This window comes from Microcebus murinus, chromosome 17, assembly GCF_040939455.1.
Source record: "Microcebus murinus isolate Inina chromosome 17, M.murinus_Inina_mat1.0, whole genome shotgun sequence".
Classification (NCBI taxonomy): Eukaryota; Metazoa; Chordata; class Mammalia; order Primates; family Cheirogaleidae; genus Microcebus; species Microcebus murinus.
The window spans coordinates 44,714,387-44,740,774 of record NC_134120.1 but is presented as its reverse complement, the minus strand read 5'-3'; the positions used below and the strand labels follow the sequence as shown (position 1 = coordinate 44,740,774).

Here is a 26,388-nt window from a genome sequence, read left to right as displayed (position 1 = left end):
AAGCACCGCTGGATTTCTGAACATTTCTGAACAGTGTTAACAAAGTCGGGGAACTGCTTTTTTCCCCCAAGACTACAAAATACTAAACATTTAATATATGATGTGAAATAAAATCAGATAGTCCTATTTCACTAACTTAAATCTTTTTGGGTATACCACTGAAAAAAAGTGTTTTTGATACGAACTTCCGGTTATCCTCCCACCATTTTCAGAGAAGACCAGCCAGCATTCCACGAGTGGACTTTGGCAAGCAGAACCCGGGCCATGATGAGTTAGTTAATGTTCATCAAGAAAAAAAGGAAATTATATTGAAAATGGAAACACTTGAGGAAAATTCCAAGACAGAAAAACTAACCCAGAAAACACCCATTTAATTTTAACCTTGACACCTAGGATTTAATTTTCCTATTGTCCAGGGACACTAAAAAGTGGATGTATTAAATATAACAAGGTCTAAATCATAAACCTCAATTATTTAAACAAGTATTCTTTTAAAACTTACCTACACAGAGTAAGTGAATTACAGCCCAAAAATATCCATCTGGATCAAACTGAAACACAGGAATAAAAATAGAAACAAATGGCTCTAAGTACACACAGGGTCCAGTGTGGCAATCAGAAACCCTAGTCATCAGTGCACAATGCCGAGCAAGGTCCCAAAATGGGACCCTTGGGGCCTTAAGTCGGTTCCTCAGTCCTTCCTCATTCCTCATGCACCTACCTGCAACATCTTCCCAACAGGACCCTCTGCCTCCATCACCCGTTCCCCGCACTGCGTTCAAATCCAGACTCATGACACCCAAGTCCCCGCAACCCGTCCAGGTGCATCCACAGCCCCCACCCTCCAAAACACAGGTGACTTGCATTTCCCAGGCACGAATGCTTCCCCCTTGACTCAACTCAGGGGACACCCTCTGATTCTACCCTCCCTTATTATTCTCCACAGGGCTTAACAACTACAAATTCCAGGAGGGCAGAATTGGAACAGGGCAGACACATAGCAGGCGCTCGGTGAAGCTGGATCACAGAACACTCATGACCTATAGGATACCGCCCTCACCTGCTGCTTCTCCTGGCTAACTCCTCCTCAGTCTAACAGATATAGGCCCAGTGCACAGAGTCTGGCTCTAGCTTCAGAGAGATCTGAGTTAAAGTCTAAAATCCCCACTTATTTGCTAGCTGGTGACCTTTGGGTCTCCTTGTTCTTTAGCTATGAAGTGGAGATAATAATAGTCCCTATCCTTAAAGAAATGTGGTGAGATTTTAAATAAAATAAGGCACATAAAGCTCTGGGACAGAGCCTGAGACACAGCAGGCTCCCTGTAATTGTCAGCTGTGGCTCCCTCCTGAGTCCCCAAGTCTTCCTAGCTACTTCCCAGCCCCCCACACCTGCCCTGGCCTCTCTGTTATAATCATTGGTCTACTCGTCTGTTTCCCTCCCCTTTGCTCTGAATGGACTCCAACTTCTGCCTGGGCAAAGACCAACCTTCTTTGTGTCCCCAGAGCCTGGCTCAGTGCCTGACACTTGGTGGGGACCTAATAATGCTGAGGGAGAAAAGAAAGGAGGGAAAAGAAAGAAAGGAAACCCAGAAGTGAGAGGACTCCTGGGGTGGGGGCAGGTCTGCAGTGTCTCACAGAGAAAACACAACTTTGGCACAGTGGGATTAAATGAAAACCACTCAGCAGAAGACGAGGCGCTTGGGATGAGAGGAAAAACCAACTTTGCCTCAATGCCTGAGGCTGGGGCAGCTTGGGTGTTGGCCTGCAGGTCCACCAGGCACATACAGAGGACAGACACACGTACAGAGGACAGAATGCACGTACCGCGGCACCCTGGGGCCAGAGCTGTGTGGGCCACGCCGCCCACAGCCTCTGGGAGAGGAGTTGATGGGGCCCAAAGCCACCCAGCCTGAAACCTTTTAAAATGCTATTGCATAGGCCAGGTTGTCCTGATTCCAAAAGGAATGACAAGGAAATTCTGGTCCTATATGCAGGCTTCAGAGAGTACAAGAGACTTTGAAGGCAAAATGAGTTCACCTGCACTTACCTGGGAGTCATTGAAGGGAAGGCACCCCGCGGCAGCCAGGAGGAAGAGGGCACTGTGGAGAGGGACATAAAACGCTGTAGCTTCACCTTCCAACATCAAAGCGCTTCCCAGACAGTGTGAAGGTTGAAAGGCATCCACTGGCGTGTGGATGAGGCAGAGATCCTGTGCGACCAACCCAGTTCCCTGTCCATCCTCTGAGAAGCCGACGACCTTTGTAGTTTTCTATTATGTGCTCTGCTGACAACCAGACATTTCCTCCTCTGGGCCTCAGCGAGCCATTTCCCAGAGGCAGGCATTTGCAGGACATCTGCAAAACCACAGCTGGCTCACTGGAGAAAAACTGTGTGCCTGTGAAACATCTAATAAAAGGAGTTTTTTTTTTTCAACTACAGATCCCAAAAAATAGACTAGTGGAAAATTGGGCAATCAGACCACAATTACCCTAGTTTCAAAAATGAAAACACCACGGAAAGCACATGAAAGCCTTTGTACACCACCACGACCAAGTGGTCAAACTTGTCATCCCCAGTAATGGGACAGGTCTAACCACAGGCCTCTTGACAGTACACGCTCAGCAGGAGACAACACCACTCTGGTGGGATTCCTGCCAAACACGGGGAACCTAAACTGAATCTTGGGGGAACACTGAGACAAACCCCAATTTAGGGACAGTCCACAAAATGACTTGCCTGTATTCTTCAAAATTGTGAAGGCAATGAAAGACAAAGAAAGGCAGAGGAACTGTCCAGATTAAAGTATATGAAAGAGACATGACATCTTTGAGGGGAAAACTGCTACAAAAGACAATATTGGGATAACTGGCAGAATTTGAACATGGACTCAGTATTAGATAACAGTATCATATCAGATGTAAATTTTCTAAATTTAATAATTGCACTTTGGTTACATAAGGGTTTTTTTTTTTTTTTTTTTTTTTTTTGAGACAGAGTCTCACTCTCACAGCAACCTCAAACTCCTGGGCTCAAGCGATCCTACTGCCTCAGCCTTCCAAGTAGCTGGGACTACAGGTACGTGACACTACGCCTGGGTAATTTTTTCTATTTCTAGTAGAGATATGGGCTCACTCTTGGTCAGGATGGTCTCAAAGGTGATAGGATTATAGGCATGAGCCACCACACCCGGCCTATTCTGTTTACTTTTATATATGCTTAGAAATTTCCACATTGAAACTTTTTTTAAAAATTCTTGCACAAAAAAGTAACATTGCCAATCACAGATATTTTCCAGGAAGCTATCCTCATTCATTAGAAAGTCAATTTGGAACTGGTTCAGTAATCACTGCTTTTTAGCATATCTCTTTTGGGTTTCATATACCAAAAAATCTTGCCTCTAGCTTTCCCCAGTCTTGTTCTCATCCCCAAAGAAGGCACCAGAAAGCACAAAACCCAAACTATCACTTAGTCACTCCCCTCTTTCCATTTTATAGATGCAACACCATATATAGCGCAGGCCCCTTCTCCACTGAGCATTCCATCAGGCGGCAAATTGCAAAAGATCAAAGGCATGAATGAAAGTACTGAATATAGCTTTTTCACTTTTAGGGGACTTTGTCATATGCCATCTCATATCAATATATATTCTATATATAAACTATAGTTATATATATATATATATATATATATATATATATACACATACACATATAGCAACCTAATATTTATAATCTTAGTGCACTGACAATAGGGATGCTATGCAACTCTGACAGTCCTCACTGCTGTAACCACATGTAGGTGTCTGCTGTACCTGACAACCCAGCAGGGCCAGCTAGGCCAGAGGCAAGAGAACTGGCACAGAGCAACCCGTGGAGCTGAGGCCCCACAGCCTTGGGAAGGGGCAGTACAATAGCCTGAGGCTCAAGACACTTCTCCACCCAGCCTGCTACACTCCTGTAGCCTTGCCTTACAAGGCACACACACAAATGACCTGGAGAAGAATCCAAGGTAAAGAGTCAGGTAAGCGGAGGAGAGATTGTCAGGAGGGTTTCTTGGGACTGCGAAGGAACAGGCAGGCTTTAGGTGGGAGGAGGGGAGAATCCCAATGGGTTTGGCATCTACCTACCTTTAGTGAAAGGCTTTGCAGAATATAGGAGCTTGCCCATCTACAGTAAATGAGCACTACAGATACCTCAAACAGACAACCCCAGGGGCAGGGGCAGGGGCTGGGGGAGACAGAGGACACCCAGGTGTGAGACAGCTGCCTGGTTTCCCATAACACCAGGCCTTGAGCAATACCTGATTATATAAGGTATTAGTGGGTTTTAATGTCTCTCTTTAACACCTGCTAATCTCTTTTTAAACAAGAAAATGAGTCCTGAGGTTTTGTTTTTTGTTTCTTTTTCAAGTTGCAGTCTATAACAAAGGCAAAAAGGAAGAGGAGGGAGGGATTGGAAGAAAGCCCAGAAATATCTGAAAGAAAAGTCCTAAATCCATCTATCAAAGCATCTCTGTTGGTTTTCAATGAATAAGGCTTTTTCACTTCTAGGGGCTTCTTAGCTACTTCAGGAAGCAGTCAGAGAAGAAGGCACCCGGGTTAGAATTAGAATGCCAGAGGCAGAGGTATCTGTCAGAGGGGACAGCCTGGTTCATGGTCCAGCTGAGGAAACTGAGGCACAGAACATGAAGAAACCTGCCCATGACCCAGGACTCACAGGCTAGTGTTTTTCCCACCACAGAAAATCTTAAAGGCCCAATAAACTGCAAACATTATTTTTAAAATTTTAAGTCATTTCCATGTTTTTCATATTTGTTCTTCATCAGTATTGCACAATTATTAGTGAAGTTTTGGGCATCAACAACTGAAATCTAGCGTGGGTTGGTTTTGTTTTTCCCTTAAAAATAAAATAGTTCAGAAAAAAAAGAGACAAAGGAAATTTTAGACTAAGACACAAATTAGGGATATAGGAGTGTTTATAATAAATTCCTGTCAACTCCCAGAGTTTAAATCTTCAACAGTTTATTATTCAAGTTAAAATTAGATTAAATCTTATATTTCAAAGTTTTTTTTATTTTAACTTACCTACAGATCTTTGCAGGAGATGTTTTCTGCATGAAAATAAAGAGACCTATAATTAGACTTTCAAAACTCTTTTTTTTCCCTTGAAAGAAAACATTTAGATCAAGAGGCAATAAATCATGAGTAAGTTTATTAGGGGGCTTAACAGCTTGCTACGCTTCAGTATTAAATGAAGCTTTTTCTGCTTGGACCAAATGAAGGATGACTCAGAGTTCCAGAGTTGAGTCACTTGGGCAAAGCACTTTCACCATTAGAATGATGTTTACCCGTGAAAAACAAAATGACATCGCAGCCAAGCCTTCAAAAATCTTATGTACCAAGGAAAGGAGAGAAAAATCAATGTAACCTGTATTTAAAAAGTAATTAAGCTCTTGTTCAACTTCTATTCTAGTTCTTTCTCTTTAAATATTCCTTTCATTAATCTACCTCTGACTCTAAGCAATCCTATAAATTATCTGGTATGACATGAAAATTAAGAAATAGGAAAAAGAAGAAGGAACATTTCACTCCACCCTAGGCAGAAGAGGAAAAAAGGGCAGACTGGGGGAATACAAAATTAACATTTAAAGCTCCCTGAAATTATGAAATTTTACTATCATTTGGACTCCTTTTAATTAGTCAGTTTAAGGAAATCAGTCCTTTGTATTGAAGACTAATGTGTACATATTAACACACATTAATTCTTAACATAGCAAAAGGATTGTTTTGCTAGTTGGGGACAAACTACAATTTTTGACACCAGTTCAGGTAAAGTATGAACACTGTTGAGAAGTGAAGGGCCGACAAGAGAAACATGGCTTGCTAGGAAGGTTGTCTTAAGTTTTCCTGTGTTACTAAATAACTAAGTTTGTGCTGTTTTAATAAACAGGTCCTGTTTGTGTGCAAAGCTGTGGCTTGCATCTTTCAAATCTTTCATCTCTGAGTTTTGTCCACAGCCCGCCTCTGGAGGCCCAGTGTGACTGCACTGCCACCTGGTGAGAAGTCAGCCATTAAGTACGGAAAGGACAAAGGACGAGGGCAAAGCTGAGACCTGCATAACTGCCCCCGCCCCATGACGGTAAAATGTGTTGCTAAAGGATTCTGGGCTAAATATAACCAAACTCTCAACAGCCGGTAGAGGAGTAGAAACAGAGAGAAAAGAAACGAAAAGGTTGTTCCAACTCTCCCATGAATAACAATGCTCACCTAGTAACTGTTCCAGGACTAACATTGCAGGGCAACAAATCAATCCAGTGCCTGGAAGAGTTCGTTCACCCTTTCCACGGGGGAGAGATTATTTTTTCATTTTAAACTCCTTCTGACTAAAAGAGCTCAGAACCTGAGATACCGGGAGTAGAAACAAGCAATATGTTCATGACTTAGCTCCACTCCCTCGGAGCTCTGAAGACTACTGAGGAGAGATGATGTCGAGACATTCACCTTTACAGGCCCCTCAATCCAAAAATAGCCCGGTAATAAGTCCTAATGATATCTCAGGGTTCTGAATGGGTCAGTCACAGGGCCAAAATTAACAATAAATAGCTAACTTACTCTGAGGGCTACTGACTCTGTGCCAGGTGCTCTTCTAAGGGCTCTACAGCTATTGACTCATTTAATTATGGGTTAATTAAGTCAAGGGTTATAGGTTACAGATGAGGGCACTCAGGGCACTGAGAAATGAGGGGAGTAGCCCGCAGCCCACCTGCTAATCCTGCAGTGACACCCCACTAGCCACCTTAAGCCACTGGCCTTCACTGGCTGCTTCCTCTGCTTGCCTGGAAATGTCCTTGCTCCTTGTCCAACTGGAAAATCCCTACCCGTCCTGTGTGACTCAGCCCAGATCTTGCCCCTAGGGAAGCTCTCCCTGCCCCTTCCAAGCAGACTTACTGGTGGTCATCCCCTGGTCCGCCCGACACCCTGTTCCAGCCCATATGACATTCTACGGACATCATGACCCGAGTTTACAGGTCAGCTCCTCTGTTTACCTTTGAGTTCTCTGAGGGGAAGAAATGTGTCTTCTACATCTCTGCAGCTTTAAGCCTGTCAAGATGTTTGACATTATCTACATGATAAACGTTGAATGAATTAATAAATGAATAGCAGTATTCCAACATTAAACTGTAATAAATAAGTCTGCAAAGTAAGATTAATTCCATGAGCCACACATTACCTTATAGTCAAACTGTATGTGTGTGAATGTGTGTGTGCGCGTGTGCACGCACGTGTGCACAGAAAGGACTAGCTGTGGATGGTAAAAATGAATATAGGCTCCAGATAGAGTTTATTTTCATAATCTGGGAATGAAGTCATGAGGAGATTAATTTCACTCTCCAAAATGGATTCTAGTAAAATCTACACAGAATAGACAAAATAGCCCTCGTTGTAACATTTAACAGTCCGTGCAACTGTGTTCCTCATGGGATCATTTCATCAAGGCTCCCAGCTGTATCCTCCTAAATGTAAGTCTTATCAAGAACATATCACAGCAACCTTGATGACAGAGCAGATACTAATGCCAAACTGCTAGAAACCACCTACACGTCTACAAGTAGGACCTGGTCAGCACATGCTTCATCCAATGTGGAACGAAGACACAAACAGGGATTCCTGACAAATTGATAAATGGAAAAACAGGATGTGTTTTTACCATTTGTGTAAATATGTCTATGTATATGTGCACAGAAAAAATTCTGAAAGAATAGAGTGGTTTTCTTGGGGAAACAGAAACACAGTTGATTTCTGGGCGGGTGGTTTCCTCTATTTATTTTCCTTCCTTCCTTCCTTCCTTCCTTCCTTCCTTCCTTCCTTCCTTCCTTCCTTCCTTCCTTCCTTCCTTCCTTCCTTCCTTCCTTCCTTCCTTCCTTCCTTCCTCCCTCCCTCCCTCCCTCCCTCCTTCTTTCCTTCCTTCCTTCCTTCCTTCCTTCCTTCCTTCCTTCCTTCCTTCCTTCCTTCCTTCCTTCCTTCCTTCCTCCTCCCCCCCCTCTTTCTTTCTCTCTGAGACAGGGTCTCACTCACTCTGTCACCTGGGAAGAGTGCAGTGGCGTCACCATAGCTCACTACAACCTCAAACTCCTGGCCTCAAGCAATCCTCCCACCTCAGCCTTCTGAATAGCTGCAACTACAGGTGCATGCCACCACACCTGGATAAATTTTCTATTTTTTGTAGAGATGGGGTCTTACTCTTGCTCAGGCTGGTCTCAAACTCCTGACCTCAAGTAATCCACCTGTCTCGACCTCCCAGAATGCTAGGATTACAGGTGTGAGCAACCGCACCCAACCTTTTTTCCTCTATTTTCTACAACTTCTTACATTTTATTACATTCACAAAGGAAAGAAAGGTGTTTTTTAATAACTACAAAGAAAAATGTTACGTATTCAATATGTTCTAATTTGCCCTGACAGGAATAATGTTTGTGTCAGTGATGGGATGGATCCTATGGTGTTCATCCGGTTATTGACAAGGACAGGTCCCCTCAGCCCGACATCCGCCCTGGCCTCTGCAGTGGGGGGGGGGGGTCCCTACTGTATGGAAACTTCCCTGGAGGACTCCCATCCCAAGTCCTCTGCTCAGCCTTACCTATGGGACCCAACCTCCCATCAGGAAGACAAATTTTGTGGAAATGTCTAAATCTTGTCCCTAGACCAAGAAAATCTTCATTTCTAAATTCATAAGAAAGTATCCGTTTCATGGATACAAAGACTTTTTGGAATCTGAGTGGCATGAGTCAGGCTCCTGGAGCTGAGCAGCTCTCAGGAGTTTCTGAACCTGAACCCTCGGTGACCAGCTCGTGCTGTTTAGCGCAGCACCAGTTCTGGGCGGAGCCTGGGGCTATGAAGAGAACTGCCATGTGGTCCCTGCCATCTTGAGGAAGCAGGCCGGAGACACAGGGAAAGCAGTGCTGTATCTCACTGGACCTGAGATACCACTGATTATAAAACTTCCCTTATTTTACGTACTAGAAAGAAAGAAAACATTACACCAGAACACTTTAGTTTTAAGAGCCTCCCCCCAATTTAAATGGATTGAAATATGAAAAAAAAATGCAGCACATTAGAACTCATGAAATACAGAAATTACACGGCAGTGTGTTAAGTAAAATGTCAGAGAATGGCGCTCATCTTCCCTGAGAGGCCAGGGAGCCCTCTACCTACACGGAGATCCGCCTCCCAGCCTCTGCCGCGGGACCCTCCCACGTAGGAAAGACAGTGTCTGAGCCTGGGCCGTTCACTGCAGCTCTACCTGGAGGCCCCGAAGAGGCAGGTGAAGGACATGGAAGAGAAGGACAGTTAGCTGCAGAGGAAGAGCCCAGGACTCGGGAAGAGAAGCAGGCAGGGAGAGGCGCTAAGGCCAAGGGGGCCCTGAGGCTCCAGAGAAGGGGACGGGGTGAATGGAGTAAAAAGCAGAGAAAGAGTCACACAGATGAAGCCATAGGGGACTTCAGCCGGAGCAGTCTTCAGGGGAGCGGTGGGGAAGCAGCAGGGGCGGCGGAGGGGAGAGGAACAAGAGGACGTGGGCAGCACCAAGCCCAGCCTTGTCGCAGGCTGGTGGCTGAGAAGGGGAAGGAAGAGACGAGGCAGAGCTGGGGTGGCCTGGCCAGAGGAGTGGGAGATTTTCCATGCGAGGGCTGCTTTGTGAACACACCTTCCAGGGCTGGGCGTGAGTCCACCAGAGCCCACTCTCTCCTCGGTGCACTGACAACACTGAGCACGGTCATGGGCCCAGGGACAGCAGGCAGCAGCGAGGGAGAGGCTCACACAAGAGAGAGGAGAGTTGGCCAATGGGGCCACCTCCGGGGAGCAGAGCGGTGGGATGACAGGGGCACTCATTTGGCCGCAACCTCTGCCCATGAGGAGGACACCTCTCTCTCCTGCACACCTGTAAGAAGCACGTGGCCTGAGGGGGCTAGGTAGCCTCTCTGTATTGTAGTTTATTATTTATTTATTTATTTGAGACACAGTCTTGCTCTGTGGCCTGGGCTAGAGTGCCATGGCATCAGCCTAGCTCACAGCAACCTCAAAGTCCTGGGCTCAAGCGATCCTCCTGCCTCAGCCTCCCAAGTAGCTAGGACTACAAACTCACACCACTATGCCAGGCTAATTTTTCCATTTTTAAAGTAGAGATAGCATCTCACTCTTGCTCAGGCTGGTCTCGAACTCCTGACCTCAAGCAATCCTCCTGCCTTGGCTTCCCACAATGCTAGGATTACAGCATGAGCCACTGTGCCCAGCCCCTCTCTGTATTTTAAAAGTTCCAAAACTTGATATGACACCCAATGGGCAGATGTCAGAAAAAAGGAACTCTTAAAAGAGGGACAAAATTAAAACCACCACTAATAACATTAATAATCTGAACTAATGTGTCGGAATCGGCTGGATGCACTTAACACGTGTAGTTGCTGTGTCCTCCCGACAACCCTGTGAGTTGGGTGCTGTTATTACTGATTTGCAGAGATGGAGGCCCAGAGGGTGAAGGAGCTTGTTCTAGCTGGCACAAGGCACAGCTGTGATTGGGAAAAAAAAGCAAATTTCCCCAAGGTGGCTGGGACTCCAGCACCCTGTGTGAAACTGCCATGCCTTTACTGCCACACCTTTCCATGTGGCACTGGGGGCAGCTGGGGGTGGGACTGTTGCGGCAAATGTACAGCTAGTGCTACAGCTCTTGACCGGGGAAAGAACCTAGCCGCACACAGAGAGTCAGAGAACAGCCTTTATTCCTCCCCAGCAGGCTCAGGACACCTAGTGTCACAGCTCTCTAGCTGTCTTCTGATCTTCTGCTCCCCTTCCCTGGTCTCCTCCTGCTTTTATACCCTTGGCAGAGTTCAGAAAGCATACAATCAACTACAAGCTTTAACATCCAATCAACACCAAGCTTTAACATCCAATCAACAACAAGTTTTAACATCCAATCAAAAACAGTGGGATTAAAAAATTACCCAATCAGGATCATGCAAGCAGCGTGACTGTAAACAGGCCCTCCAAGGGCAGCGCTGGCCCATGGAGATGCGGAGTGGCGGGAGGCAGCAAGCAGCCACTTCCCGGCACCCGACATTTTCCGTATCAGGACTGCTTCCCCACAGCCCACAGCAAAGTCCTCCTTGTCTCCTGAGGGTCTAATTCAGCCCTGGCCTGGACCTGAGTTCTGTTCGCATCAACAAGCATTCCCACGTATGTTTGGTGAACTACAGAGAAGTCAAAACCCTGTTCCTTGAAATCATTGACCGTGATGAGGAAGTCTTAATTGGAAATTGGTGGCAGGAAAATGCAGGCACTAATTGGGGCCATAGAAAGAAAAGTGCTTCTTTGAAATTTAAAGCAAGGGAAGTAAAACTAGCATTTTGCATGATCATTTACCTCTTTCCGAAAACACTTCTGGTACCCACAGATGATAACTTCAGCTACATTATGCAAAGTGAGAAACACAGGAATGGCCTGAAAGAAAACAGAATAAGAAGCATGAAAATATTTTCTTCAATCTCATAATCGCATGAGTCTTGATTTTTGCTTAAAAACAAAGATATGTGGGAACTTCTGGCATTCACACGCGCAATCTCTCCAGCAAAGACTTCTCCGTGGATTAGCGCTCTTTGCTGGGGTACTCCTCTCAGCAGGGTGGATATAGAGGCTCCCTCCTATGGGTCGCCCCATCAACAAGCATTTAAGGCTCTAGTGTGTCAGGCACTGTGCCAGATGCAGGGTGCACATCCTGTGAGCAAGGTGGACACGGGATTGGGAGCCTGTCCCCATCACGTGAGAGCTCAGATGAAGTACACACAGAAAGGCACACCTAGCTCCGCACCGCGACAGCAAGCCTTCTCGGAGGAAGTGGGTCCAAAATCTAAGTGGGAACTGGATGATGAACTAGCACGAGCCACACAGCAAGTGCGGAGGTGGCAAAGAGCTGCAGGCAGAGGAGCACTCAAAGGCCCCATAGAGAGCACCAATCCTGCTCCTCCAGGAACTTGAGGAAATGAGGCATGAATGAAGGGTAAAGTGGGGGAGACGAGGGTGGAGGGTATTCATGGGCCATATCAGGAAATCAGGATGGTCCTAAGGGCCCCAGGAACCACTAAGAGTTTTAAAGCAGCCTGTGACATGATCTGCATGTTTAAAGGAAGTTGGGCTGCAGGGTAGAGGACAGGAGGCAGAGACAGCTGCAAAATCTAGGAGTGCCATAGGGTGAAAAATGGCCCTCCAAAAGATATCCACCTCCTAATCCTTGGAACCTGTCAGTGTTACCTAACATGGCAAAAAGGGAGTCTTTGCAAATGTGAGTAAATGAGGATCTTGAGATGGAGGGATTATCCTGGATCATCCAGTGGGCCCTATATGCAATTGCATGCATTCTTGTAAGAGGGACGCAGAGATCTAACACACAGAGACCAGGGGCAATGTGGCCACAGAGGCAGACTGGAGTGAATAGGGCCATAGTCCAGGAATGGCAGTGGCCACTAGAAGCTGGAAGAGGCAAGGAACAGATTACCTGCTAGAGCCCACACCTTGATTTCAGCCCAGTGATACTGACTTTAGACTTCTGGACTCCGGAACCGTGAGGGAATGCACTCTTGTTGTTTTAACTCACACAAGTACGTGGTTTTGTTAAAAGCAGCCACAGGAAATTAATACAAGGAGTGACAAGAGAATGGCCTGAACTTGGTGGTGTCAGTGAAGACAGAAAAAAGTGGCCACATTAAGGAAATATTTAGGAGACTGACTTGATGTTAAATATCTGAATAACTGGGATCAATTTCCCACTAAAAAAATAGGAAGAGAAAATAGAAAAAATGTAACCCTGCAGTGGGTTATAGGCCCATTTCCTCTTGCTGGGCTGTTTGTAAGAACGGCAGTCTCTCCTAGCTGGGCAGGTAATTTTGACAAGGTGAGGGGGAAGGACAAAGGGGCAAGGGATTCTGTTATTGTCTTTGTTGTTGATGATGCTAATGGTGTTTCCCAGGAGGCAGAAAAACATAAAGAATAAGAACATGGGTTTCGGCATCAGTCTGGGCTTCAGACCTGCTGGGGGGGGGGGCGCACGGTGCATATCCTAACTTTAGTTTCCTGCCCTGTAGTGCAGGGATAACAATACGCAGCACCTGGAGCTGCGGGGAGGGATGGCAGAAATACTGATTGTCAGTGTCACTAACTGTGGGCCCCGCCCTGTACAGCCTCTGCTGACCCAACCCGTAAATCAGTCCAGGTTAGAGGACCGACTTCAAGATTATGCTGCTCACCTACTTCCACATGGATTTATTCTTCATCTTTATAGAAGATATATTTTTACCTTGCTTTTTAAACATCTATAACTTTATATAGCTCTGCCCCATTTTAGTATCCAGTTCTAACTTGTGCTGTTTTCTGAGTTCCTGCCTTACATTTGTCTCGCCTTTTTGAAAAACACATTCTACTTTTACTTTACCTTTCATGAAAAGTTCAACTCAAATTGTTTTTTCCTTTTAATATCAAACTTTATTTTAATTTCCATTTTTCATTTATCTTTTGTGCTTCTTTTTATTCCTCGTAAATTTTAGATTTTAAGTTTTTTTTGTATCTCTTAAAATTATTGAAGAGATCTTTTATATATATATATATATATAAATTTTTTTTTCTTTTTTTTTAAAGCTGGCTTTATCTATTAGGCCCATGTTTGGCAAACTTAGGCCCCAGCCTTCTAGTTCTTGGCTTGAAAGCACAGCAAAAATAATCTTAGATGGGTTAATCACATGGCATATAAAAGCAAATATGAAAGGGTAGATGGGATCTTATCAAATTAGGACCTTATTTTAAATGAGTTTTGCCTCCTTAGCTCTAAAATCAGTAATCAGATCAGATTTAGGATTGAGATCACAGAACTGTAGACCCTAACTCTAGACTTGAAGGAGGCTTAATTTTCTCAATTTTATGACCTGCAGACAGCTTTCTCAATCTTCCCAACCTAGGCCCTTCTCTGATCAGATTCTGGAAAAGGATCTACCTATAAATGTAGAATTGATTTAAAGTACACTAATAATAGCTACCACCAACGATGTGTTAGGAACAGTGCTAATTATTTTGTTTGCATTCTTTCATTCAAACCTCCTCCCAGCACCTCTGTTAGCAAATGCAATTACCCTGATTTTACAGACAAGGAAAATGAAGCTTAGAGAGATCAGGCAACTTGCTTGAGTGCTCACAGCTAGTTCAGGGGCAGAACCAGGACTCTAATCCAGGCCCATCTCACTGCAAAACCCATGCTCTCAGCCTCAATAATATGATACCAAATTATGTTAAGCCCCAGTGAAAACTTCCTGAACATCTAACTGTTCAAAGTTCAATATGACCAGTGTGTTCCAAATCCTGGCCATCTGCTTACTCCAGTAATAAAACCGGTAAGAACTAAAATGAATGAACTCAGAGTAAAACCTATGTCATTTTTAAAAGCGCTATATTCTTAACAAATTTTAAATCTGAATTTCTTAAGCCATTTTTTCTCCTGAGAAGCTAGCAGGCATTAGAGACCATAATTCTACAAGTGACCAGTTACATTCTACCAGCCTGTGTAAAAATCTGTTAAAAACAATATTAAGACAGTCTTCAACTTTAATTACCCATCCTTTCTTGGCCTCTAACTCTCCACAAGCCCCAGTCTGAACTGTGCTACATTAGTTCAGGAGATTGCCTAGTGACTGATTCTTTTAGAAAACCTGCCCTTTATTATCTCTATGAAGGCAGGGTTAGCAGGACTTACTTTTGTTAAATCAAATATTCTGAGAAATGATAACAGCAATAAAAGTAGTTAAGATATATTGAGTACTATGTGCCAGACACTGTTCTAACTGCTTTTACGTATTTAAACTTCATAATAACTCTATGAGATAGATATTATTAGCATCCCATTATACAGATGAGAAAACTAAGGGATGTGTTCTGGTTCTTTTTTTTTTAATCTGACTCTTCATCATTTGAAACCACTTTTAGATGATCTAGATATATGCTTGCTGTTAAAGAGAAACAGAAAAATAAGTTATGTTCTTCAACACTATCAAAACTCTAGGAATGGCCTCAAGAATAAAAGATCCTATCATGTTTCATCAGGAAAAAATGACCCAACATCAACTACCATAAAGCCCAAATCATCATTTTTTTTTTTGAGACACAGTCTCACTCTGTTGCCCAGGCTAGAGTGAGTGCCGTGGTGTCAGCCTAGCTCACAGCAACCTCAATCTCCTGGGCTCAAGCAATCCTTCTGCCTCAGCTTCCGGAGTAGCTGGGACTACAGGCATGCACCACTATGCCCGGCTAATTTTTTTTCTATATATATTAGTTGGACAATTAATTTCTTTCTATTTTTAGTAGAGACAGGGTCTTGCTCTTGCTCAGGCTGGTTTTGAACTCCTGACCTTGAGCAATCTGCCCTCCTCGGCCTCCCAGAGTGCTAGGATTACAGGCCTGAGCCACCCCGCCCGGCCCCAAATCATCATTTTTGATACAAATCTGTCAAAATGTAATTGACCAAATGAAACTATACTGCAGGGCAATTTGGTTAATTACTTAGGGGCACAATTTGCAACTAATTTATTCTTAGAGTCCATTAGTTTAAAATTCAACATTTCACTCACATATCATTGAAATTTTTTTTTGCTATGAAGAGAAATTGGTAACTATTACTTAGAAATATTTCATTATTCCCATGCTTCCCAGAGTGGAATTTTGACAGCTTGATTGTTATTTGTTCAGGCGTTGGAACTTAGAACAGTTTTCCATGGAAATCCCTGGCCCTGCCCACAGGTTCCTTGGGTCACCCTGCAGATATGTGAATGTCTCTCTTATTCAAGCACAAGTCCTGGGTCAGCTTCTTAATTTTTGTGAAAGAAGATCAATCCTACTTTTCTTTTTGGAATTCGGAGGTGTGTCCTTAATCTACAATACAGAATAATAGCACTCCAGGTCGTTGCCAAAGAAAGTTACTTTGAACTGTTGGCTGTGCAATTTTTATCAAAATTGTGCAGGCAAGAAATAATGTTTTTGGAAGATTGTCCAAGGGTAAACTGCCTACCCCTGAATGGAGCCAGATAACTAGATATGTGTGGCTTTTACCCCCAGAGAACACTCCTACTGAACGGTACTACCGTGTTTCCCCGAAAATAAGACAGGGTCTTACATTTATTTTTCCTCAAGAAGACACCCTAGGGCTTATTTTCAGGGAATGTGTTATTTTTTCTAAGCACAGTACAATAATCTACATTTATTCAAATATAGTTACGTCGTCTTCTTCTGGAACATCATCATAACTCTCCAAAGCCCAAATTCCATCCTGAATTTCTTATGATTCTATTTCCTTTAGAACCATTGGCCCCAATCTCTCATGTTGAGCCATAGAGCTCTCATGGGGCAGATGAGAAGGGCTGCTCGTCTTCTTTACCGCTCCACGACGAAATGCATGGGTTGTGCAGACACGCTGCGTAGCCACACCCATCACTAGGTCCTATTTTCCAGGTAGGGCTTATATTGTGCAAATGCTTAGAAATCCTGCTAGGGCTTATTTTATGGGTAGGTCTTATTTTCGGGGAAACACGGTATGTCATTATGCCTGCAAATGCACTAAGAATCCTAGACACTGGGTGGCTGTTTTGTTTCATGCCGCTATTGAAGACCTGCCCCCACTCTGTCATCCAGTCAGGAAACTTCCCCTCAGACCTGAGAGAAGGAAGAGCTTCGCTTTTCTTCAGCAAAGGCTCTGCTCTTACCTTACAAGCACTGAGAGTCTTCTAACTTTTTTATTTGGCTTCAGAAAGCTGAAACCTGAATTCACCACCCAACTGTAATTATGTTGTGAACTAGTAAAGTATGAATTTCTAAGCACTAAATCTCTCTGTGGTCTCATCTAGTTCTACTTCTATTTTTTTTAGTTCTACTTCTATTACCTTTTACCTAGATTTCTTCTAAAATTCTCTTCACAAAAGTGCTTGTTTTAATCATAATTATTTTTATAAACTGGAAGATGGTGAGGTATTTGAATATGCATATTATACACACATGAATAGGCATATTACATACATGAATATTCATGAATCAATTTTGCATGAAATAGATGTAAGTGTTAATTGACATTAATCTTACTATTCTACCATTAAATGGCAAACTCCTTGAGGGCAGAGGACCAGACTGCCCTCTGTCCCCATCTCCAGTACAAGCTTGGAGGCCATCTCTGTCCCTCATCTGTACATCACTTAAAGCAGCTGACTTGTGTCTAGGAGCCTTCTCGTATGAAAAACAGACATCTTTACCAGGAGCTCCTCCTGTTTGGCATAATGCTAATCCTAACAGAGATGCACAGCAATAAGAAACAGCCTACGGGGGGCATCAGTCCTTCAGCTACGCACAGGCTGGCACGGTGGGCAGACTCGCCTGCTCTCAGTGAACTGCTATTTTCCATACTCTTTTACCCAAGTACCTGGAACTGAATTCAGTTAAGCTAAAATAAGCACACCCTACAGCATCCCAAAGGAGTTCTGACTAAGACAAGTATGAACACATTATCACCCTCTCCTTTCCATATAATCCTCAAGAAAACTTCTACTGGAACCCAGGGTTTTTTTTTTTTAATTTCTAACAATTGTGGTAAAATATACATAACATAAAATTTATCATGTTAACCATTTTTAAATGTACAGTATAGTAGCTTTAAGTATATTCTCATTGCTGTGCAACCATCACTACCATCCATTTCCAGAACTCTTTTCATCTTGCAAAACCGGAAAGTATCCACTCAACACGAACTCATTCTCCCCTCCACCAGGGCCCTGGCAACCACCATTCTACGTTCTGTGAATTTGCCTACTCTAGGTACCTCATCTAAGTGGAATCATACAGTATTCGTCTTTTTGTGACTGCCTTATTGCACTTAGCATAATGTCCTCAAGTTTCATTCATGTAATAGCATGTGAAGGAGTTCCTTTCTTTTTAAGGCTGAATCATATTCTATTGTATTAATATGTTTATGCCACATTCTCTTTCTCTAGTCATCTGTTGATGGACACTTGGATTGCTTTCACCTTTTGGCTGCTGTGAATAATAGCCAAATGAAAATGAATACACAAAAACCTCTTCATGTCCCTGCTTTCAATTCCTTTGGGTATATATATCCAGAAGTGGAGTTGCTGGATCATATGGTAAATCTATTTTTAATTTTTTGAGGACTTGCCATACCATCTTCCATAGCAGCTGCACCATTTTACATTCCCAACAGCAGGGCACAAGGGTTCCAATTTGTCCACATCCTCATCAACACTTGTTATTTTCTGTCTTTTTGATAATAGCCATCCTAATGGGTGTGAAGTAGTATCTCATGGTTTTGATTTGCATTTTCCTAATGATTAATGATGCTGAGCATCTTTCCATGGGCTTATGAGCCTTTATATATCATCTGTGGAGAAATGTCTGTTCAAGTCCTTTGCTCATTTTTTAATCAGGTTGTTTGAATTTTTTCTGTTGAGTTTTATGAGTTCTCAATATAGTCTACACATTAATCCCTTATTAGATAAGTGATTTGCAAATATTTTCTCCCATTCTATGTGCTGCCTTTTTACCTTATTGATAGTGTCCTTTGATGCACCAAAGTTTTTCATTTTGATGAAGTCCAATTAGTCTATTTTTCTTTTGTTGCCTGCGCTTTTGGTGTTACATCCAAAGAAATCATTGCCAAATCTAACATCATGAAGCTTTTCCCCAAGGAGATCAATTTTAATAAGCCACTTTATAAGAGTTATGGGAAACATTTTTAGATGGAGTAAGAAGATAATGACTATCTGAGAAAAGGTTTACTGTATTGCCACCAAGCCCACATTTAAAAAAACTAATCCTTGGCCGCATGTGGTGGCTCACACCTGTAATCCTAGCACTCTGGGAGGCCAAGGTGGGAGGATGGCTCGAGGTCAGGAGTTCAAGACCGGCCTGAGCAAGAGCGAGACCCAGTCTCTACTAAAAAAAAATACTAGAAAGAAAGAAGCCGGACAACTAAAAATAAATAGAAAAAATTAGCTGGGCATGGTGGCGCATGCCTATAGTCTCAGCTACTCAAGAGGCTGAGACAGAAGGATCACTTGAGCCCAGGAATTTGAGGTTGCTGTGAGCTAGTCTGATGCCGCAGCACTCTAGCCTGGGCAACAGAGTGAGACTCTATCTCAAAAAAAAAAAAAAAAAAGGATAAAAAATAATCCTTCTAGTTGGACTCTGATCACCTGTGATAAGAAAAAAACATTGAAAGAGGAGAGCTGCCTCTAATCAGCGAAACAGGGAACATTAGGTGCAGATTCTCCATTCTACACTAACACCTGCATTCTCCTCCTTTGTGGATCCAAGTTTCTTTGAGATATCGGAGCCCAACAAAGGAAGAAGGGAGCTGCAGATCCCATTTTGCTTAACTGAGTAACTTGTTCCACATGGGTTTAATTACCCACGTGGGTTTAATTATCCACGTCCTTTCTCACCAATAAGCCTCATCCCATCTCCACCTCCGACATGTTGAAAGAATGTTTTGTTCATGGAAGAGAAAAACCATGACAAGTAGTTATGAAGAACCAAGATCAAAGAGCTCAGCAAGCAAACCAATTCCAGTCCTGTCAAGATGCCTTAACCTAGATTCACAGAGTCCTCCAACTGCTGATCCTGGCCTTCCCTGAGCAAGGAAACTGCACAGTTTGAGCAAATCACCAACACTAGGATAGCCTCTCACCAGCATGCACACAAATGTATGAATTTGCACATCTGTTCTAAACAGGCGCCAGCACAGGCTGTGAGGCAATCCTGTCTAGCTGGGAAGGCTTCAGATCAGAAAATTATAACAAGAGTAATAATGACCCATCAAAGTGCTATTGTCCCTCCAAAGACTGACACTCATGCCAGCAGAGCCATCATCACTGTGACCTTGTTCAATGTAGTAAAGCCGGGCCCGAATCAGCTCAAGTAGAAGGGACAATACTATATTACTACAAGTCCAACTTCACATGTCACTAAGATTGGCAACAGAAAGTGGCCAGCACCTGCTTAACACTGATATTCAAGGTGGCTGTTCCCATGGTGAGCTGTGTGTCTAGCACTGCACGACCCCCTCCCCCACCATCCCTTTCAGTTCCTCAAGGTCAGGAACCAAGTCTTATTTGTCTTTAAGCCCCCAGCACATAGTCGGTCTCAAATAAATATCTGGTTAGTGGAGAGCCAGAAGAAAAATCTCTTTTCCCTTAACTCTGTATATCATTCAGTTGTGAGTTTCAGGTAGAAAAATCAACAGAGAGCTTTTCCCACAACACCTTTGCAGAGTTAAGTTAGCTTCCTCCCAGGAGCTGCACATCAGGAGGACAGAACTTCAAGGCCTTGTCAGATAAAGGAGGTCTTTAGGGAGTAGAGCTACCCAGAAAGCGTTTTGCATAACAATACACTCACTGGTTTTAACAGAGCACTTTCCCCCCAATTCCTTATGGATTCATTAGACTGACAGCTTGACACCAGCATGTTGCTGCCTGTTTTCTATCCAACACAGACTGCACGAGAGCCTCATGTATTTATCCCCCCTGTGAATTTCTAAGCAACTATGTAAAAACAAAATGCTCAGAAAACAAAGAGAAGATGCTTCGTTGAGTTATTTTACTCAAATACACTAACTATCTCCTTTCTGCCCTCCTCCCAGAATATGCCCTACTCTAATTGGGTATATTTGGTTTTGGTTGTTTTTCTTTGTTCAAAGAGTTTGAATTGCAACAGCTTCTTTTCGCTTATTAAAGAAGGCTGTGCTCTAAGTCCGGTGCCATGGCACGTTCCTGTAGTTCCAGCTACACAGGAGGTCGAGGCCCGAGGATAGCTTGAGTGCAAGAGTTCAAAGCTAGCTTGGGCAACGTAGCGATACCTCCTATCTAAAAAGAAAGGACAAATTAGCCAGGTGTATATACTGTGCACACCTGTAGTCCCAGCTACTTGGGAGGCTGAGGCTGGAGGATGGCTTCAGCCCAGGAGTTAGAGTCTGCAGTGAGCTATGATCCTGCCACTGCACTCCAGCCTGGGCAACAGAGCAAGACCCTGTCTCTCAAAAAAATAAGGGCAGCTGTATTCTGGGTCAATGCCACTCAAAGTGCTGGTCCTTGAGAAAATAAGGAGAGAATGTAAACCAATGCATTGTTTCCTTCTTCAAAAAGTCTTGCTATGGCCGGGCGCTGTGGCTCACGCCTGTAATCCTAGCTCTTGGGAGGCCGAGGCGGGCGGATTGCTCAAGGTCAGGAGTTCAAAACCAGCCTGAGCAAGAGCGAGACCCCGTCTCTACTATAAATAGAAAGAAATTAATTGGCCAACTGATATATATATATAAAAAATTAGCCGGGCATGGTGGCGTATGCCTGTAGTCCCAGCTACCCGGGAGGCTGAGGCAGAAGGATCACTCGAGCCCAGGAGTTTGAGGTTGCTGTGAGGTAGGCTGACGCCACGGCACTCACTCTAGCCTGGGCAACAAAGCGAGACTCTGTCTCAAAAAAAAAAAAAAAAAAAAAAAGTCTTGCTATGAAAAAACAATATGCCAGCTCAACTAACAGTATAGTTAGTGTTGAAGGTGATCTCATGAACAGGTAACAAGGAGTTCAAAAACTGGCACACCTGTGAATCATAGCTTGTGAAGCATTGTTCTAGGTTACAGAACGTCCCACCTGCCTGAGAGTGTGCTAGATTGACATTTACAATGGACTTTTGAGGGATTTTGGCCACCTAGCATCCATATCCCTTTTTTGGTAAAGCGCCCCAATACTGAAGATCCACCATACCCTCTGCTCAGTCTATGGGATCTGGGCAGAGGTCCTGTATATCTAGGGCTCCAAGTCTCTCCAACCACAGTGAATGGTGCAGGGAAGCCATGGTCCAGGGCAGCCAATCAACATAATTCCATCCTCCTGGCTTGTTTTCAGACCAGGGATGGGCAGTGGCCCTGACTGATCCAAGCACAGTGATGCCTGGAATTCCTGCAGGAGCTACCAGGAAGACAGTCTCTTTCTATGAAAAATGTCAGGATGTGAGCCTGGAGTTAATACCCATGAAAGGAGGGCATAGCTGTAAAACAAGGCAAAGACAGAGAGCAGAAGTGAAAAGCAAAGAGAGAAACTGGATTCTGAATATGTCATTGTAACCTCTGGATCAAGCCATGCCTGAACTCTGCTTCTACCCTATGATTTTTTAGTTATATGAACCAGTAAGTTTTCCATTGGCTTAGAGTAGCTTTCATGCTTTCTAATACTTGCAAATGAAAGAGTCTAAGGCTCTACATGACTATTATACCTCAGGCTCACTCTAAAATCCAAATGCATTGGTCCTAAAGAAACAAACTGAAAAAGCAAAAGGTGAGGAGTCAGAAGAGCTGCCACTATCTGGGACTAGATCAGGTTAGCAAGACTTTCACACCTTGGCCTCTTCTTCTGTCAAGTGATTAGCATCTGCCTCACCCACCCCTCACATGTCAGACAACTGTGAGAATCACATAAAAAGATACAAAGGAAATCTCTCTGGAATCCTATGAAGAAAGTACTGTACAAACAAAAAGTATTATTATTATGAGCATACCTTACTTATTCAAACTTCCAAATTCTGGCATGCATAACTATCCAGACCCTAGAAAAATTTTAAAAGCCTTTGGGCAACACATTGTTTTTACTGAATGCTGTAGTCTGTGGTGCAGGAGAGGAATTACCCTCTGCAGGCCAAAGGGTGTAAAGTGAGGCAGTAAGAGCCTGATGGGACCGAGAAGCAGCAGAGAGCCAGTGTGAGGCTCGTGTTCTGGGCTGAGCACCAACGTGCACTGTGGGTCAGTTCTTAGGCCCACCCGGGAAGCTTCTGCCCCCTTCATCCTGGCTACTCAAGCTTATGAATCATGAAAGAAAAATTATAATTTAATTTCAAAATTATATTCCCAACCGCTATTTTGCAACTTTGGAGTTGTTGTCCTAACAATAACATTGTTATCCAGTTAGGCGGATTTCATTAGTTTGTTTTTACTGTTTTTGTGTCTGAGATCTAAGGGATCAACATAACAAATTTTATATAAAAAGACTAAATTGTTTTATAAATGCTGCATTTTTCCAAAAGTCAAAATACAACCATTCCCTAATAAAATAGAGTTAGTAGTCAGGCTACAAGACAAGAGGAGGCATTAAATTTTTAAGCCGCCTTCTGTTAATGGTGGTTTTAATGGATTCTCTTTGATGACAAAATAACTAAGTTTTTGGAGTTCCAAATAATATATCTGGAAGTAGCTTTGCTCTTTACAGTTCCTGCATTTGAGGAGCTCAGTCCCGAGGGGAAGAAGTGAGAGGGCAGATAGAAGAGCTTCTCTTACTGGAGTCCTAGTGTCCCCACGTACAGGGGTACAGGGCGTCAACTCTGTGCCAGGAATTTGTATCCACAACCAAGCCCAGCAATCATGGGGTCACATTAGCAATGGGCAGGGTTCAGTTTCTCAGAAACAAAGAACAGGTTGAGCCCTGCCTTCCTGCTCCCTGGAGGGCCTGCATTCAGGCAGAGTGGGAAGCCAATCTCCATGGGGAAGTGGTCCCAGCAGGCCCTGTCTATGGCAGGCTCCACAAATACTGCTCTCAGCCAGGTACGGAGACTCACACCCATAATCCTAGCTCTTTGGGAGGCCAAGGCAGGAGGATTGTTTGAGGTCAGGAGTTCGAGATCAGCCTAAGAAAGAGTAAGACCCCCCCCCCATCTCTACAAAAAATGGAAAAATTAGCCAGCCGTGGTAGCACATGCCTATAGTCCCAGCTACCCGTGAGGCTGGGGCAGGAGGATCACCTGAGCCCAGGAGTCTGAGGTTGCAGTGAGCCGTGATGACTCCACTGCACTCTAGCCTGGGATGACACAGTAAGACCCTGTCTCAAAAAAAAAAAAATTGCTACCCTCTCTTCTGCTTCTCCATCTGTGCATTGGTCCTTCCCTGTTATTTAGTTAACTTCAATTCAGCAAAAGGAGTAAAAGATCCTGTGTTGGCCTTAAGACCAAGATTTGTTCTCCAATCTAGCTTTACCATTATTAAAGCTGATGTTTTGTCCCTTATTGATCTGAGGTGCAATAAGTTAAAAATCAAAGGGGAAGATGAAGGGGGTTGTCCCCCACAAACCTTTAACACTTACCAGTCTGGACAAGGCTCTGGATCCAGCATAGATTATACCCACAAACAGCACCGAAGCAGGAAGCCACGTCAAAACATTAGATCTGGAAAGAAGGAAAAAAGTCATAATACTTTTGCCACTTATGTTAAAATAAGACCTAGCTGGCAGGGTTGACCCTTCAGATGCACCAGCTACAGCAACAGCGTTTGTCTAAACATCCCTGACCTACCTGTTAAGTGAGATGTGGTCTTCATCCACTGAGAGAGTGACAGAGGCAGATGAAAGCCATCCTACCTATAGCCGTGTCATCTACTGACTACCTAACATTACTGATCCCAGAGTTAGAAATGGAAAAGGCCTTGCTGCTGGTTCGGAGAGAGAACAGATCTGATTTTTTTCAAAGGCAGTGAACATCACTCTTTGAATTTTAAGTAGTTTAGAAGTTTTGAATCCATGCCAAATAATTAAAAATTGAAAAGGCTATTTACCTAGGCAATATACCAAACAGTTCCATGCAATCACAAGAAAAAGAACCACAGTATCAAAGGACTAAGTTAAAAAATAAGAAAAAGAATCCTATAATAGCACTTAAGCTGGATGGTCATATGCTGACTTCTTCAACCATTAACCTGGCATTGTTGAAATTCTGCTTCAGGGAATCTTCAAGGACTTCTAAAGGGCACATTTCTTGGATTCAAGTGTGGCCATACCAGTTTAAAATCAAAATCCCAGTTTTCACGTACAGTGCATATCACTGAGGTTGCAACTTGTATCCCCCATCAGTTAGAAATGCATTCGATCTACTAATTCGAGTTCTCAGAGTTATCCTAATAATGAATAAAAACAAATGAAACCATTCCAGCAGGATATAACATAATAATCCCAACTAACTCAATGAGCTGCTCTCCTGGAATGGTGCCTACTCAAGAAATGTTCATTGCTAATTCTATTAGTATGGGCAGGCACTCCATCCAAGATCAGACCTGATTTGTACAACTTCCTAGGAAGTCTAGCTTTTAAATGTTTCCAGTCTCTAGTAAGGGTCTTTGAACCTTACTTGCTGTATAACTTCATTCAGCAAATACGACAACAACTAACAAGTCGCTGAGAATTATTATTAATAGCAATATCACAGGCAACATTATTGAGCACCTGCTACAAACCAGGCACTGTGCTAAATGTTTTATTTTTTTAAAATTTTTTTGAGACAGAGTCTCACTTTGTTGCCCAGGCTAGAGTGAGTGCCATGGCATCAGCCTAGCTCACAGCAACCTCAATCTCCTGGGCTCAAGTGATCCTCCTGCCTCAGCCTCCCGAGTAGATGGGACTACAGGCATGTGCCACCATGCCCGGATGATTTTTTGTATATATATTTATATACAAAATTATTTATACAAATATATTTATATACCATATATGTATATATGGTCGATTAATTTCTTTCTATTTTTGGTCTCGCTCTTGCTCAGGCTGGTTTCAAACTCCTGACCTCAAGTGATCTGCCCGCCTTGGCCTCCCAGAGTGCTAGGATTATAGGTGTGAGCCACCACGCCCGGCCGCTAAATGTTTTATATCCTGTGTCTTTTTAAAATCTGCACAACAATCTTATAAGGCAGTTATTATTATTACCACATTGTGCATATGACAAAACATAAAGAGTTTAAATAATGTGCCTAGGGTTATAACAGCTAGCAAATGGCAAAGCCAGAATGTGAATTCAGGTCTGTCAGGCTCAGACTGGACTAGAGTGCAATGGCGTCATCATAGCTCAGTGTAACTTCAAACTCCCGAAGCCCTGCCTTTTAAATACCCTTTCACACTTTGCCTTCATGGACCTCATAATCTAATGGCAGATCTGACATACAAATAGATAAGCCGCAAACACAACATGAGTCTGCTTTGGTAGCAGACCAAGCAGCTAATTAATCTGAGGTGTCTGCTCTGTTATCACGAGTCCTGCTGCAGTAACAGACGTCAGCACCCCCAACCAAAAGGTGAACAGAGGAAGGGGGTGCCATCCTCTGTCACAATGGCTCAGGAGTAACATCAGCCAATTGCTGTTCTTCCAGGACATGGCTTTCCCACATGACACGAAACTCCCACGGATTAAGGGAGACAGGATCCAGGGGCATGGCCTGTTGTGCAGCAGAAGGAAGCCCAGAGCACAGACTGCAGGCACAGCACTGGGGAGGAAGGAAGAGGTGCACTGGGTGG

General features: G+C 43.5%; 1 protein-coding gene across 4 annotated transcripts in view; it reads right to left on the bottom strand.

Moving 5' to 3' along the window:
- SLC35D4 (solute carrier family 35 member D4) overlaps positions 1-26,388 on the bottom strand; it is a 111,069-nt gene that overhangs the window by 60,460 nt on the left and 24,221 nt on the right. For all 4 annotated transcript variants that reach the window (XM_012746103.2, XM_012746100.2, XM_075993592.1 and 1 more), the window contains 5 exons: positions 24,196-24,277; positions 11,411-11,488; positions 5,084-5,109; positions 2,048-2,099; positions 503-551 (listed from right to left, as the gene is read on the bottom strand). In XM_012746103.2, the coding sequence (XP_012601557.1) occupies positions 503-551; positions 2,048-2,099; positions 5,084-5,109; positions 11,411-11,488; positions 24,196-24,277 (287 nt within the window). The remainder of the gene's footprint in view (positions 1-502; positions 552-2,047; positions 2,100-5,083; positions 5,110-11,410; positions 11,489-24,195; positions 24,278-26,388) is intronic.